Source organism: Dendronephthya gigantea, unplaced genomic scaffold (assembly GCF_004324835.1).
Source record: "Dendronephthya gigantea isolate DGI-Jeju-01 unplaced genomic scaffold, DenGig_1.0 000020F, whole genome shotgun sequence".
NCBI classification, from domain to species: Eukaryota; Metazoa; Cnidaria; class Anthozoa; order Malacalcyonacea; family Nephtheidae; genus Dendronephthya; species Dendronephthya gigantea.
In genome coordinates, this window is record NW_021163030.1 from 177,799 (window position 1) to 195,349 (window position 17,551).

Below are 17,551 nucleotides of genomic sequence, written 5' to 3' on the forward strand. Positions count from 1 at the left end.
CTTATTTTTCGAACAGGTTCAAAATACCACGTTTTTTCGAAAGTGTTTACTGTAAATTATCTAATAAACGCCCCGCTTGAAGCGTATAACTTTGTATCAAATTCCTCTGTCCATTAAATTCCCTGTCTCCAATAGACTAGAGATTTAAGAAAGAAAGGTCAACCTTGTAAAGCGGGATCACAGAAGTTACAAGCACAACATTCCCTACTGGGTCAGGCGTAACTCATCCCATTGGACGAGCTGAACTGAACACATTTCAAAAGAATATTTTCGCGCGGCAATTTGCACCGAATGGAAATCCGCCGGCTTTAGGCCCCCTCTCAGACGGCAAGACCCAAAAAGTAAAGCCTGCCCTGCGATTATGAACAGAATTCTTGGCTGAAGCCAGGTGAATTACACTACAAAAATCAACGCAAGCCTAATATAAACACGGCTAAAATAACTTACGTCCCGAAACTAAGTTGATTTCCTAGGAGTTTCCAGTAGTATTCACACTATTATAACTACAAAGATAATTATCAAAAATGGTTACAAAGATATTTTTACAAACAATTTTCTTTTTTTGCAATGCTAATATTATGCTTATATCATTATATGGCAAAAATCACATTTTTAACGAGTGGTATGTGTGTGTGTGTGTGTGTGCTAAGTGCACCAAGCTTATTAGCGGATTAAGGTGACAAGTCGTTTTGGGAACCGTGACAGATAAAAAATCAATAAAAAATAAGTAATTCTCAATAGTGTTAAATAACGAACTTCCATTAAAATTCTTCGAGTCTATTTGTCTAAAAATGTCAAAATCGGATTTTTTATGCAATGTGTATATAACCATGGATAATAAAATCTTTTAACTATCCATGGTATTACACTTTCGAGATTACACGTTTGGCTCTAAAAAGAATAATATCCTGTGAACCTCAGTAAGTATGCAGTAACCTTTTAGGAACGCAAAGATTAACGCACACTTCATTGGCATTTCTAATTTCATAGATAAAGGAATTATTTACTTATCAATTAGGATTTATTACTATGACCTCTATATTACAACTAATGCCTAATATTATCTAGCTAAGCAGCTATACCCGTATGAATACCAGTGAAGTGTGGGTTCATTTCATACTACGCTATTCCTAAAAGGTTACTGACTTACTAAGGTGTACTATACAATGTCAATAACCAAATTAAGAACTTAATTGTAAACTCTATAGTATTATATACATATTGTTTTAAATACTTGCACCCCGAGAGCATAATGCATGTCAATGCTAATGTTATGCACTTTAAACGTGACTGAAACTGGACTGCAAATGGAATTTTGACTTCAAAAGATTAGCACAGTATTAGTCTAATAATTAAATTATTAGATTATAAGCTGTTCAAGAGGGTCACACCTGGAGTGTTCAAAGTTGCGAAAATTGGACGCTTCTTGTATGACGATTTTGCGGTCTTTTTCAGCCAATTTTTACGCACTTGTATGTGAAGAATGTGACGTAATTGAAGTCTTTCAAAGAGAAAAAGTTCAAATGGAAAAGAAAACAAGAATTTGATATGTTGACGTTTATCATCATATTTTTAAATTATGCAATATTAACTAATCTACCATGTTATATATAGCCGTCATCTTTTTCATATTTCAGGGATTCATTTTGTCTTCACTGAGGCATTGAATTATTAACAATCGTCTCATTTTTTTCAAGTGGCGTTAGAGAAACATTAAGAAATTAAGAAATTACATTTCTAAGTGCAGAAATTAGTGAAATACATTTCTGACAAGATATAAAAGATTAAAAGATACCGCCCAACACAGACGAAGATTTACGCAGAAGCATCGATGGTATTCTTTCCGTGCTGATAACCAGGATATGGTATCGACGGTAGTTCCCACGGGCGAGGTCGTTGCGACATATTCGGGTAGAAACATGCTTGGGAAAGTTCGTAAGAGACCGTCATAAGCCGGTGATACAACATTGCAATATACTGCATGATTAATACGGCAGTGAACAATGTTAAAGAGCCGAAACCAAGCGGGCTTGTGAGAAGAAACCCGTAATCAACAATAAACCACAAAATATTAACAAGAGAGAAAACTAGCAGAGATCCATTAGCAATGAAAACTAGTTGTTTGCGATTTTCGATCAAAGTGGTTCTCTCATAGGGAAGAAGGAATTCCTGACATAATTTTTGCCAATATTTACGTTGTTCACTGACACCAACGTCAATTATTCCTGAAAATACATTTTATTATATCAGTTTACTTTTTTATTTTATTAGTTTAATCATAAAACGTTAATTTTCGTCATTGTAAATAGTAGTAACTTCATATTTGAAATTATTTTTTATCATTTATGTAATTCTGTCATTATATTCTTAAATTACTAGCGCTAACAATTATGTAGGTTATATAAAAGTTCAATTTTCATTCCTTTTTAAAATTTCCCCACGTCTCAAAAAATTCCCCTTTCTCTGCGCAAGCTAAAGTGAGTTCGCAAGCTGTTTTCTCGTTCGAAAGGCCGCGAATTTATGATGTATACGAACGATGAAAATTTCAAACAAATTTAACTAACCTTCATCTTCACCTTCATCGGATATTTCTACTGTCTCATCTTTGTTCACGATGACGTCATCATCAGGTCCCACTCCCTCACATTTGTCAGCGGTTTCTGTCGCTTCTTCTTCATGGTTGATGACGGCCTGTATATAAACAATTAGTCGGATATTAAACTGGTGCTGCATCAATACTTCATATAGTGTATGTCAGTGGTTTTCAAGTAAATGACGACAAAGGTGAGGGAAGGGTGAAGAGATGCACTTCTAAGAAATAGATAAACAGTCAAGAGGGGATGCCGTGTCATATGCATGGACACAGCCACTAGGAATGGAAACACGAAATCGAGCAAAGTAGTTAGATTACTTCATTAATTCCGCTGCCTTTCAAAACGACTGTATTTCAACAAACTGTCTACAAACTGTACAATTTTATCTGAGGTTTCATATATAGTTTAGAAGACGTTATGCATTCTTAAGTTCAATAGTCTTGACGACCATGTAGTTTGTATAGATATGGCAGAATATTTTACGTGTAAGTGGCAACCTCATTATTCTCACGGTATTGGCTATGTGTGGGCTCTGAAGTGGAGGGACTACTCATGTGAACTTACTTTTACGCAATTAAAGTTACAGCTATAAATGATCTTGCATACCTCATAATGGTCGGTATCAATGATACTAGGACAACAACTACAACAAAAACTCTGCACATTCTGTGGACTTGCAGGTTTCTTTCTTCGACACACGAACTCTAACAGACGGTAATACCAATGAACCGTGGCGGGTGTGTCCAATTCTGAAAGGTAGGTAATAAACGGGGTTTTGGATATTGTAAAGAATATAAGTCTCTCTTTTAAAAACGTTATTTAGGAATAAAACAATTCGTTTAAAAATCGAATTTCCAAATGTTTTTAAGTGTTTTTTTAGGGGCTGCTTACATAACATGAGCCAAGTTAGCCGTGACTCAACAAAGCGCGAGATGATTTTGAGGTATTGAAATAAATCTTTATGAAACCATGTTATTGTCTGGTTGATTACATCATCACACCACTGCCAGGAACATGTTATCTTAATACTCATTTCAATACCTCAAAATCATTTCATGCCTCGTTAAATCTCGGCTAACCAGGCTCATGTAAACAGCCTTTTAATCGTATAATAAATTAATGGATATGAAAGTTTAAGGTGTCGTATATGCCACTTAGATTGAAAAACAAACATCTAGGTCCCATTCACAGTGCTTTTAGCGCGCTTCATTTGAACGTCGTTTCAAACGATTTACCAAAAATATAATGTGGGTAAAACATACCTTCATTTGTCTTGGCCATATTAACAACAGTGTAGGGAAATAAGAAGATATTGAATCCAGGGAGACACAACAGATACCATAATGATTGTAAATTACATAAAAATTCTTTGGGATAAACAAGAGCTGTCCCTACAAATACTCCTACATATATAATGACATAAACCATCGCTACGCTGATCTTCATTTGTTTATCCAGATCATGAGGAGGGTCATCAGAATGGTGGAAGGTGTTGTAAGGGTTGGAAATTACGCGACCCAATGAAACCAAAGCGAGGATAAATATGACAACTGCAAGAATGTACGAGCCAGCCTTAGCGAAGGCACGATGAACATCTGGGAGTGTAAACATACATACAGCGATATATAGGAGTAACAAGGCCATAAGGGTGATACCAAGAGCTGTAACAACATCATGTCCTCCTGTGATGTAGAATACTGATCCTGTTATCATCCAGATCATCACTGAAGGACTAGAAAAATATTCACACAAAAAGTGAAACACATTGACAAGAGCAGTATCGTGTTAATTGATGACAATTATTAATACAATGCACTTTAACATACTATAAAACATCCATGCATGTAAGAAGTGAATCAGTTAAAACAAAATTGGATTGTGCGAATAAATTTTAAGGACACTTCAAGGAATGTCTCTAAAATTCTACATTACCAGATACTTATGAGTTATGACACTGAAAATGATTAAGGTCAGTGTGAGTTGTGAATCATACTACATGCAAAACAGATTAACCGGAAGATTACCTGATAACCATGAAAAATACGCTGATAATAAGATAAGCAAAGAAAAGTACAGACAACTTATAATTAAAATGTCGAATATTCCAAAAATCTTTGATTAAACAACAAGTGTTGGCAAAACTTGACATGATCCAATGTCGCCGTTGTTGAAAGAAACCATCGAATGTTTCAGGACATAAAGTTGAAACTTCGGCCAAGGAACAGTAGTCTAACACCCAGCCTGATTTTAATAGCAAAGAACTCAGGAAACGATCTTCACCTAAAAAGAAAAAACACAGATTGATTTATATAACAATGTCAACGAAGCCAACTTTCAAGGTACTTATATTTCCTGATATAATTATCATTGTAAATGAGCATAAACTTAATCATCTAATGGGGTTCGCTAATAATCGAACCTCAAAATAAAAACAATTTTCGTTATTCAGTGAACTCGTCAGCAATAACCATTTTACGCGAGAAAATATTATTCTGAACTCGTCACAGTGCAGTATTCTTATGTAAACTGGGACTCCATATACCATAAGATTTACTGACTTACCCAAGTCCTTTTTGATGTAGTCGCCTCCATTTTCTGTTTGTCTTGAGAAAACTGGAATGACCTGAGATAAAGCTTTCAGACGAAAAACACTGAAACATCCGTTACAATTCAAGAGTGATCCAAACACACTGTTTGCTGCCTGCACAAATAAAGCAAAATCAGGAATAATCGCCAGCGGACAAGTTTTGCTTATGAAATAGCAATAGGACAAAATGCGGCCAAAAGGCAGATAATCGACAGATATGATTCTCAAGGTTTCAGTAATTGTTTCTCCGCCATTTTCACCTTAAACGCTCATTTCAAATGTTTTCGACAGTAGCGGGATTAATATGATCTCCGCGTAATTGTATATCTTTAGGATGTCAACGACCGTTACAATTATAAAGCCTGAACCAACAAAATTTTGAACTGTTGTAAATGGACCGAGAAAAATGTTTAGAAATAACAACCTTTTCAAACAAATCATTCATTAAAAATTAAAATATTCTATCTCATACCTTAACTAACCAATGCCAAATGGCGTATTCATATATTTGATACCAGACAACAGGTCCTGACCCTTCAGCAAACACACGACAAGTAGCAGCACCAACAAATGATTTGCGAAGCATTAAATCCAGCAATTTCTCGATAGAAGAACATGTAAACGAAACATCCACGTCACAAGTAAGGAAATAAGTATTCGCAGGATCTAAAAAACAAATGAAGAATAATAAAAAAAGGTGAATTTCTACAAATAGGTAGTGCAAGTAGAACAAGCACCATACTCTCGGTGTCTCTTGTTGCAAACAAAATATCCCCTCAAAATCATTTTATATGCCGACTTTGCAACGTAGCAAACGCTAGCAAAAAACTACAAATGAAGAAATAATTACGAGCAGAAAGAACTCTCAAGTCGCTAAAAAAATCAGAAATAACATGAAAAAAGTTTTGAGTGAACAAAGCAGCAACATTGAGGGGCGGAAACACACCGTGAATTGAATTTCTTTTCGTGTCAATTATCCAAGACATAATCATCATTTGACTCCATCTTTTACCTTGCTTCACCTAGTATTAAAACGACACATGCAGAGATTATTTATTGTTTACCAATATAGAGAAAGCAATTTGCACGTGTCTATACAGGGCGAATGAACACAAAAGGAACATTGAATGTCGTTATATCAAACATCACTTTGTAAAGAGTTCTTCTTCTGATATATGTGAACGAGTGAATATTGAAATACTAATATTGAAATAAGAGTTCTAATACATCAGATCATTAATTCGTAACTAATTACTCGTTCACATCTATCAAAAGAAAAAAATCACACCTGAAATCGCAAGAGTAAAAGAGCATGTAGAGCAGGAATGTCTGGTATCATCAAAAGACTAACAGTTTGAAAACCACGGAATCAGCATTTTCTAAACTTTAATTACCTTAAGAGAATCTTTAAAATGCAGATAAACAGCCATCCCGTCTTCCAGTGTTATCAACATTTCACTACCATAAGGCATTTTTATATCTCGTGTCATTGTAGAAATATTCAATATCTCCTTACAAAGATTGACAAAACACCGTGCTTGCGTGTTCAATGTCCCAGACGCTGTAAAGGCATCGTCGAACACAACGTGTGTTTCTAAACTGTTATACTTCCGTTTATTGTTGTTAATACGTGACAAACATACTAAGTATTGCGCCATGATTTTGGGATCTTCGTGGTACACGGTGGTACAAAGAAACACATTAGCTTGATTGTGCGGGTATGTTTGTAGAAATGGACGTGCTATGGCGGAATCCTCTCTGTTAAGAATCAAGTATTGTTCTAGGAATACTCCTAAAAGATGAAGCAATACAATACATTAGTGGTTGGTATGGACCGCGGGGACAACATTTTTTGGCAGCCAAAAGGGACTTAGGGACTGATACGCTCCGCGGGCGTAAGGTATATAGAGTACATACCATTGTATGTGTAAGGAATTAAGAACAGGTATTTCTCTGGAACCATCGTTTCTTCTTGCCCTTTCCAAATATATAACATTACATACGCCATAAGACCAAGCCACAACATCGCTGCTATAATGAGCACATGATAATGTTCTACACCCAAGACATAACCACAGGATGACGGAATAGTCCAAGACTCGCATGACCAATGTGCTGATGATAGAAATATCGCAACTGGAGTGACAAGTAACAATGGAAAAGCAAACGCCTGACGTTGTATACCAACCATACAAGATAGAGAACCCAAGAGATATACTCCAAAACTGCAAATAACATTCACCCATATATAGACAGTGTATATTTCAAGACCGTTACTGATTTGATAGCCATGAACATCATACAGACTAACAACATCATAGAAATGACAGAAAAAAACGCAGACAAATGGAGTTGTTATCAACTTAATAGCGCTGTTTATAACTCCAGATTTTCTCGTAGCTCGACCGTATGAAGACGATAAAACATCAAATTCTGTCAAACGGTCTGTTGAACTCAAATCCGCTTCACTGTTGGACAAAGGATTGTAATCTCGTGAGTCAATTAGAGATTCAACACGAGATCGAAGCTGCAATTTCCGCAGTGGTGAAAACCATGCAACATTTAGTAACACCAGAGATGCAGGTAGAGCTGTTCTTTCTCTTATTCCAGTAAACTAAAAAAGTTATTTCGCCGTTGATTAAAAATTGTCGTCGTTAATTAAAAGTATATATGATTGTATAAATGTACATAATCCCTCCCCCAGCCTTGCCCTAAGGGTTGATACAGGAAGTTTCCCAAGTAATATAATGTAAGGCCATTGGCTGACGATATTATTGCATTCACAAATAAATTCAATCGGGATATGACATAGTATTACACTGCCAGAAACGCGCAAGTTGCAGCAAGTCTGTGGCGTTTCTGGCTGTGTACAATAAGGGTGAAAAGTGCAATGCTATATTAATTAGTTAAAAACAGATACCATTGACTTTGTTACATTACTGATGGAGGTATTGCACCAATGCGACTCAACATGTTACAGAATAGCAATAAATGGCAACCAATACCTTGTATATTCCCCATCCCAAAGCAGCTAGATCTAAAAATACTGTAACATAAGCTAGGATGTTTATCACAGAAAAGCGCTCATTTTCTCTGCCAAAGTAAAATTTAAATGCAGGCAAAATGAACACTGCATTCATGTAGAGAATCAGCTCTGTAGAGGACAGATCAGGTAATGTCAGGACAGCAATGGTAAAATAACATACACCAAAAACTTCTAAAAGAGAATCAAAAACACCCTAGAAAAATAAAAAAAAAAAAAATTGTTTCCAGGGTGCCCAAAAATGACCCCTACCAAACTCTGACTGTTTGACAAATAACTATTCTGTAGGTCAAAGTGCAGTTTACATATTTTTATTACTTATTTTATGTTTCAAAGTTTCAGATCAAAGTGAAACAAAATAGGTGGTTGTTTCAGGAAACCGAAAAGGTGATTTACTAATGTGACCGTTTAATTACAAATTTGAATCACCAACTTTTTAGAGTTGACACTTCTGACAGGTCAAGCCAAACTGTGTGTATACAATCAGCAAACTGCTGGTCAAAGCCAGGATTTAGTGATGGCTCAAAATACAACATAACTTTTTAATCAATCAACATTTGAACTGGAAGTATGTATGTTCAACTAACTTCAGGAAAAAATTTCAGCCCAGATCAATGATGATTCTAAGAATAAGGGTTTTACTATCATCCCATCTCAATGCATAATTTTTAATAGTACTTCTTAGTTTACTTCTTAGAATCTTTACAAGATCTGTCTTGGGACTTTAGAATTTTATTCTTTTAGAATTTAATATTTTTATTGTCAAAATTTCTGGTTTAATTTTCTATCAAATGATTGCTGAATATTAGAGGGAGCTAAAACAATAAGTTATTTCACATTCAATTTTAAAATTCTTTAAATTAAAATTATGATTGACTTTATGTCAAGATTTTATATTAATTAAGGAAGTTAGGGCAAAGCTAGCTAACAATGCAGATACAATTTATATTTTTGCCTTTTCGGGTTTTTTGTTGCATTGATATTCCCTAGCCCCTAGGAGATTAATATGGATGATGATGATGATGATAACCACCATAGAGATATGTACCTTGTACAACGATATTTTGATAATACTTACAACAAATATGGCACAAGGTGTTGGCCATTCATGTCCGGGCACGATTCCATGTAACCATAGACTGCGCAAAAACTCCACTAAATATGGTACCATGATAACAATAACCAGAGCTAAAAACATTTCAGCATCATTACCACTATGTTTTGAACGAGGAATTGCAATTAACGCCATTCTACTTGCAACAGCGGCGCTTAGGGTCAATATTGCTACCACAATCGTAAATAACCATTTACAAACGCTTGCGCCCCAGCGAGGCCACAGAAATGGGATTTCGACATCAAGCCGAGAATTCTGTGACGCCGAAAGCTTGAATTCGAAAGATGAAGAAGCCATGACTAGAATTGTATCACCAATATCCGCAAAGACTGAGAGTGAGTCAGTGAGAGCACATGCAGGAACCACATTACCATGCTGGCGGATACTTCACCAGTCTTGTGACAAAATGTCGTGCGTTGATAGGTCGCACACACGCTAGGAAGTATCAAGTATCAAGATCGCATACGCAAAATTATTGATTCATTTCAAAGTAAAAAACTTTAAAAAAAGTTCCGAAAAGACAGGACATGTCATGTTTTTACTTTACTTTTTTAAATTGTCATACGTTGTACGCCGGTCGTACGTTGTTTTTGGTTCATCGCAATTCAGCGCAATTTCAGTATGGTGCACCGGATTTACCAACATTTTACATGCATGATTTAAGAACAAATTTGAAATTTCTAATAGCACACGTTAGAAGTGGACTAAGAGTCTTGTTTCAACCAGGTTTCAACTAGGTTTTTCAACTCAGCATCACAGAGTTCCAGAATACAACTTTGCAAAATTGGTCAGATTTACTGCAATAGGTATCAAAATTTGGTATCGATACTGCAAAAAATCTCTGGTAAAAAAACTGGTATCCTCTATCTCTACTATGATCTCTACACTACAGAGTCTGCGGGCAGGCCATTGGGCTGACTACTAGGAAGATTAGCACAGGATGTGCACGTCAAATAGGCCGGGCAAATGGCGAGCCCCATTTTACTTTTAACCCTCATTCGTGTTTTACCCTATTATCTGTAGTTGATCTGTAGTTTTGTTTTTCCCAGTGAATTGTTTAATCCCCTCAACCGTCTTTTACTTTTAGTCCGTGTTATTGTCACCATCACAGTGACCTCTCTGCAGTGACCTAATTATACAGTATTCAGTAATCAGTATACAAGTCAGTGGGCCGAGGATACAAGTAAACTTTATTACGTAATCCGAAGCTCAGAAATACTGTCAGAGGATATGAAACGTAAACAAAACTCGAGACAAAACGTATCATAAAAATGATGTTTCAAAGTGTTCCTGATAACCGATCTTTAAATGTAGAGTCTCGAAGAGGTAAGTATTCGAAATGGATCCCTAGTTTTGTACTGGGAATGTTCAGTTTATAATTAAAATATCTGGGTTTTTTCTATAGCGAACAGACCTGAACTTTATGAGGTATAAAATATTAAATATGCTCGTAAAAATGTTTTCCTTTTTGTTGAAAACTATTTAGCACTTTGATAAAGGTAGATTTTTATACTTACAGGAGGTAAAGCTTTATAAAAGCGGACGAGAAAGAGAAAAGTAAAAATATCTTTATACTTTATTCGAGAAATTGCTTTCCCTATATTTAGTAACAGTGTTAATGGCTAAAAATATAAAATTGTTGTTAGAAGTATAGCTATGTATAGCTATGCTGAAATCGTAGCTGTGGATGGTCAAAACATATTTACATGTCTGCCAATTTTATATTATGATATATCAACATCATAGCTGCCTTTCAACCTACGTCCTTGAGACTATGCAGCTGTCCAGCTAGTGTCTCTAATTTTCCAAACGTTATGATTAGTTTCATTTTACTTTTTTTAGGTATGACAATTTAGCCGATTTTTTTGCAGTTATCAATACATTGCAGGCATTAGAGAAAGCTTATATCAAGGATGCAGTCACACCAAAAGAGTATGTACAATAATGTGCATATCATATTAAATTTTATCTTCTGCATTGGTATAGCTAACCATGCAGCCAGACAATAATATTTTACAATTAATTCTGTATAGCAAAAATATATGTGTAATGTATTTTTTATTATTTAATATACAGTAACATACTCACAAGATCTATATTTGAATTTTTTCTTTAGATACACTGCTGCTTGTTCCAAATTGCTTGTTCAATACAAAGCAGCATTCAAACAAGTTCAAAGTGATGAATTTCCAACTGTTGAAAGCTTCATGAAAAAGTATAAGGTAAGACACTTAACACATATAGTCTTTAATTCTATATACATGTTTGGTTATTAATAGTATATTCCCTGACCAATTCTTGGATCACTACAATATAGATATGCAGTGTTGGAGAAATGATCAGATATGGAATTTTCATAATATTTTTTTCCATAACCCATATTTCATTGTTTTCACAAAACTAAATCACGCATGCAATGTTTTTAGAGCAGATATTTTTGTTAAGTGTCATTGGTGCTGTCATTTGTTGCTCATTTATCATGTTAATGATCCGTTCACAAATTAAATTAGTGCCAACATCTGTTTAATTAAAACACAACTAAAACATTAATTACTCAGTGATTGCTTATATAGTTGCACTTGATTGATCTTTTAGTTTTATACTCAAGCATTTATGTTGTTTTTGTTAATTACAGTGAAATACACTAATACCTCCTCCCCTCCAAAACCAGTTTACACAATTAATACATCATCTTTGATATATTTTAGTTGGATTGTCCGGCAGCCTTAGAAAGAATCAAAGAAGATCGGCCTATAACAATAAAGGATGACAAAGGAAACACAAGCAAGTGTATTGCTGACATTGTTATGGTATGAATCCAATCAGTATACTATAGCTGAAACTACCACTTTAGATATAGTCCTACTGTAATATTTGCTCATGCTATGGAATGTTAAAATTTTGCTACTGGTTTTATAATTAATAATGCTGCAACATACTATTTAAAATGTTAACCAAGCTCTCATATATTAAGGCACTTTCTATTTATTTCTTTTTATAGCTTTTTATAACCATAATGGATAAACTGCGTTTGCAAATAAGAGCGACAGATGAGGTATAAAATAAAATTCCTGTCAATATTGGAAATGATCGATACATTTGTATACAATATTTTATGCTATTGGAGCTGTACACAACTGTGTCTGGTCACTATATTCTTTAAATTCAAATCATAAACAATTTGATAATCAACTATTGTTTTCAGCATAATATGGTATTGTATATATATATATGGTCAACATGCTTTTTTTTCACATGCATGATTCAATATTTATCTCATCAGATCCACCCAGACTTAAGGGATTTGATGGATACTATGAACAGTTTAAGTAAGCTTGCTGAGGATTTTGAAGGCAAAGTAAAAGTGAAATCCTGGTAGGTTAATTGTGGTCACACAAGCTGTTCCCTAAACTGTGTCACCTGACTCACCTCACTCATTTACTATATTCTGCCCAATCTACACCAACATTGACAAGTTATATGGTGTTCATGCAATTTTCAGAATCCATTTTTCCACTATAATGTCATCAACTAAGTAAGCATTCGCTGTTGTACACCCGTAACAATGCTGACAAATTTCCACTATTTCCAGGAAGTAACTTCTTTATCAGTAACAGTTTAGTAAAAAATACTTCTGTAATATATTTAGGCTTGACACAATGGGTCAAATGAAAGCTAGCGACGAGCTATCAGAAGATCAAGCAAGACAAATGTTGTTTGATTTAGAAACGGCCTATAATGCTTTCAACAAATCGTTACATTAGTTATTTCACATTATATGGTAAACGTTTTTTGAAGTATTCTTCGTCGGTAATATACCAGAAACCCTCGATCTACATACCTTAATCAGTTACTTCTGAAATAGTTTATATTCCGCATTTCTCCCATTTTAAACCCATTCAGAAAACGTGAAATGTTAAAACATCAAGGAACTGCTTTTAGGATCTGCTAAGTGTAGATCCACAATGTTTCTCGTTTCCAAGTAATTCCTTTATTCCGATTAGCTTAGGTATATCCAATCCAATATTCGTCCAACATAGCTTTTGTGACAAAGCGTGCATATCAAAAGTAGTTTGAAATGATGAGGCTATTATCTATTGGAATTTTAGCAATAGTAATGACGAACGTGAATTAAATTATACCCTGATGCCATACAGGATAATCAACGACAACGTTGTATATGCTTAATTCTACAGGGTGTCCCAAAAAAAAGTCCCCGCTATTGAAATGAAGCTTTTGTTGGAATTTGAATGCATGATCAACGCAGTAGTGTGTAAATAGCATAGTTATTAGGTTGAGGCATTCAAATAAAACGTCTTGCTTTCAATTGGGTTTATCATAATATTAAGGCAATCAGATTCTAACAAAGGCTCGATTTCAATAGAGGGGACATTTTTTTGGGACACCCTGTACATATTATACTGCCGTTACTGCCGGGTGTCCCAAAAAACCCGAAACTATTGAAATCATCTATTGTTAAAATTTGAATGACCTGTTCGCGAATTTTTGCTCTTGAGGATTAGCGCAACCTGTAAAATGCTACTAAATAGGCCTACAAAAAATACAGTAAGAGAGACATGTCGAAGCTGCTTGAGTTGTAAATTTGAATATTGTTATCTATATGTGTAAAGTGTATTCGTAATAAAAATCATTTTTGGGTATACAAACAAATTTTACTGTCACATGAACATTCTTATGTCAAACATTTATACACCAAGTTATACCCTTGTGGGTCCCAACAGGTGCTTAAGCATTTAAACTCTAGGTATTACATTAATGTTATGGGTGATTTCAATTGTTTTGGGTTTCTTTGGGACGCCCTTATAAATTGAAAATCTTTAAACGTCAGTTGTATATTATGATAACAGAATAAAGACGCTAAACACAGACATATAATTGGTTTGATTCTACACTAACAGTAATCAACGTCATCCACCAATGTTGAAAATATGTAAGGTCCCGCCACAGGCCGCAGAGAATAGAGAGCAAAATATTTTTATATATGACAATGTGTTATGAACTTGTGATAATGTTATTGATTAAGATAACGTACACAACTAGATTTCTTATGCCATACAAAGGATGGTGACATACAGAGTTGCAAAAAGAGTTCAACCTTCCTCCGGTACCCGTACCCAATTTTATTAGTGTTCAGGCTACGAAAACAAAACCGGGCACCCATTTTAGCCGTGCCAATAAATCGATTGTAGTGTAAATAGGGGCTGAAATATTTGGTTCTTTGGTACACGCATGTGATCAATTAGAGTGTTTAGTAAGTTTATACTTACAGAAAGTTAACCTTTACTGTCTCATCCCTTCTTACCAAAACAATTCTCCACATTCGTTACTACATTTTTTACTCTATTACACAAGGAATAGTACACTCGGTCTGTTTAGTTATAGCTTTATTTTTCTTCCTTTTTAACAAATGAAATATATTGAATTTTCATTGAGGACTTGAGGTTAATTCTTTTCAGCAATATTTATCAAAAGTCGAGCATTCCCTGCGCTGTTCATGATGCCCTCCTCCATGATGAAACCATAACCAAGGTTCTGCGTATGATATCTGCAAGTTAAAAAAGAATTAAAAACTTCAAATGTTTAGAGTATTTTCCCAGATATACAATGTTTAGAGTATTTTCCCAGTAGTCTTACCTGTTGTCACCTTTGTAAGGCTTGCTATAGTACAGGTTTTCATACAAGCCTTGGTCAGGAGACTTCCTACCAGAGAACATTTTCACATTCCACCAATTACTATGGAGATTATAATCAAATGGTACACTGAACATGACACACAAAGATTTTTGTTTTTTAGGAATGTAATAACAGAGTACGCCAACTACTCCTGTTGCAACTGGACCACTTGTTTTTCTGGCTGGAAATATCGCGCCTTCGTCTGAACTCACAGAAGCAGGAAGAAATTCATCAGATGTACCAGAGCGAAAATAGACACCATCAGCTCTCCATTCGTATGGTGTGTTATTACCAATACCAATTGCGATTTTTCTTTCAATATTTCCAAGAGCCTCGAGCACCGACTGCAAGACAGTCACCCCGAGTTCTATTAACGGGATAGCTGCAGCCAAACCTCTCTTAGAAACTTTACCTAAAACGAGGAGACAGGTTTTATGTGACCTAGATTAATGCATGGTATTTTTACCATACACTGGTTGCCACAGAGTCACGGGTATCGTTGCAGTTTATGGTGTCTCAATCCTACATTCGTACAGTTATATACTGTCGTGTTCTGCCGTAACTCTATATAGGCCGAAAATATTCTCCGTTTCGTTAAATTAAATTTGTTCATTTTGAAATTACTTGATATATAATATATATAATATAATTTATCTTGTCCTTGGGCGCCAATATGATTTAAAAAGATTAAAATTAAAGTGTTGGATTAACTGAATCTATTTTATCAGAAAGATTTTTTTACTACCTTCATTTTCGTTTCCTCTGTCTGATTCGTCCAATGATTTCTCTATTAAAGCAAAGATACTTATGGTTTGTGGCGGTGTATGGTCAAGATTTGTGGTGAGGCATAGCTCGTTGGAAAGAGATAATAAGGCAACCAAGTCCCAACCAACATTGTTATGAATGGCGAGGTGAATGATGGGTCGGTACGTTGTTTTTTTAGAGGTGGAAACTAAATTACTGAGTGCATGTTAAAAAAATTATTCTAAAAAACCGAAACTGCAAGGATAAACATTGTCAAAGCAAGCAGTTTATACCCAACTTAAAAGACTGGTTGTTTGATTTGAATATTATTCAGTGGAATTTCTATAGATGGTTTTAATAAGCCTTTGAGACGAATTATTTTTATTATTCTACAACATACTGTGGTGCATTACTAACCTTTCTCAACATTCTTTATAAAGTTGCCACTTGACCCAATGAGACAAAAAACAGACAAAACGATTAGAATTTTAATCAACATTTTCAGCTAAAAATATTAAAACATAAATTGTTTTGTTAAGGCTTGCCGCACATAGTGAAAAATCTGAAAATCTACTTCGCTATATAACAATAGCATACCTTAATTTGCACTTTTCTTCGCCTCTTTATAATCTTTATGGACGCAAAAATAAATGCATTGTCGTACATGCATAGAACTTATATACTTTTATATTTGTCATCCAGTGTTGAATCAGGTTTGGTTAATGTTTAGTGATGTTTTAGACATCGTTTACTTTACTGATATATAGATATGACTAATATAGCAATGTTTTCGCTTTTTGACAAACATGGCTGGGTAAAACCACTACTTGCAGTAAAACTGTGTGGTTAAAATCGATATTGAATTTATAGAAACCTTTGCTTGGGAAGATGAATTAAAAAAGTAGGTATGTAATAAAGAAATAGAGAATGCAATGTTAATTGGGATTTTCAAGTTTGCCAGCTAAGTAATCAAACAGTTAATTAGAATCACAGCAATCAAAATTGAAGTCATTTTTAAACTTTCAGGTGACGCCATGTATGATAATTCTTAAGCCATCATAAACTTGTATGTTTTAAGCCTATCAGTCATCTTATTTTCGCTTCGTTGCGTTGCTGAGTAACGTGAAGTTTTTTCTGTGATTTCATATTAATAATCAAAGGTGTATACGAGGTTGGCCATGGGTAAATAATCCTGAACAAATATAGCTGTGCTAGCATTTTAACCGCAGCCGTCATCTTGGAAATTAAATTTCAATAACACTGAATTTGAAATTATATTTGCTGTCCTCAGAATTCCGAAGGAAAGCTTTTGCATCAAAATCTGATTCTTCTGAAATTATTTCAGAAATGCAACTGCACCTAGTTCAGCAAACACATCTTCTGAAAGTAGAACTAACTAGGATGCAAGACTAATTTGGGCTTTTCCGCACGTTTTAAAGAACGTAAAATTGCGCATTCTATTTTGAAGAAAGTATGAAATTAATCACATTAATCACACTGGTAATGTGAAACGGCTCAGTGCATTACTTCACTTTGAAGGATATGATGTTTGCAACAATGCCAACAATTTAAAGCACAAACAGTTAGAAATTATTGCTAACTAATGATATGAACACTGAACAGTAATTTGCACTCTTCCACACACGCGTATCGCCGGCGTAATGTAGGTTCTCGTAAGCATAAACGAGTTTAAAATAAGGATATAAAATATCCAATGTGGATGACAACTCACGACTGCCTTCAGGGGTGTAACTAGAGCGATAATTGGGGCGGGG

General features: G+C 34.9%; 3 protein-coding genes across 3 annotated transcripts; 1 reads left to right on the plus strand and 2 right to left on the minus strand.

Moving 5' to 3' along the window:
• Positions 1 to 109: 109 nt before the first annotated feature.
• LOC114521481 (chitin synthase chs-2-like) lies at positions 110 to 9,714 on the minus strand. The gene is made up of 12 exons (XM_028541947.1): positions 9,303 to 9,714; positions 8,187 to 8,420; positions 7,099 to 7,795; positions 6,576 to 6,973; positions 6,128 to 6,203; positions 5,654 to 5,847; positions 5,157 to 5,295; positions 4,619 to 4,874; positions 3,857 to 4,326; positions 3,201 to 3,343; positions 2,565 to 2,691; positions 110 to 2,225 (listed from the first exon to the last, which is right to left on the minus strand). Exons 1-12 carry the CDS (start codon positions 9,633 to 9,635, stop codon positions 1,816 to 1,818), a joined length of 3,477 nt encoding a protein of 1,158 aa, XP_028397748.1. The 5' UTR covers positions 9,636 to 9,714; the 3' UTR covers positions 110 to 1,815.
• A 778-nt stretch (positions 9,715 to 10,492) lies between these two features.
• Positions 10,493 to 13,600, plus strand: LOC114521408 (vacuolar protein sorting-associated protein 28 homolog). Its single transcript, XM_028541855.1, has 9 exons — positions 10,493 to 10,664; positions 10,744 to 10,766; positions 10,858 to 10,895; positions 11,181 to 11,270; positions 11,455 to 11,560; positions 12,047 to 12,148; positions 12,340 to 12,393; positions 12,622 to 12,713; positions 12,988 to 13,600. Exons 1-9 carry the CDS (start codon positions 10,610 to 10,612, stop codon positions 13,100 to 13,102), a joined length of 675 nt encoding a protein of 224 aa, XP_028397656.1. The 5' UTR covers positions 10,493 to 10,609; the 3' UTR covers positions 13,103 to 13,600.
• A 1,132-nt stretch (positions 13,601 to 14,732) lies between these two features.
• On the minus strand, positions 14,733 to 16,431 carry LOC114521611 (DELTA-stichotoxin-She4b-like). The gene is made up of 5 exons (XM_028542102.1): positions 16,374 to 16,431; positions 16,194 to 16,281; positions 15,778 to 15,819; positions 14,994 to 15,444; positions 14,733 to 14,904 (listed from the first exon to the last, which is right to left on the minus strand). Exons 2-5 carry the CDS (start codon positions 16,273 to 16,275, stop codon positions 14,802 to 14,804), a joined length of 678 nt encoding a protein of 225 aa, XP_028397903.1. The 5' UTR covers positions 16,276 to 16,281; positions 16,374 to 16,431; the 3' UTR covers positions 14,733 to 14,801.
• Between the last annotated feature and the right edge of the window lie 1,120 nt (positions 16,432 to 17,551).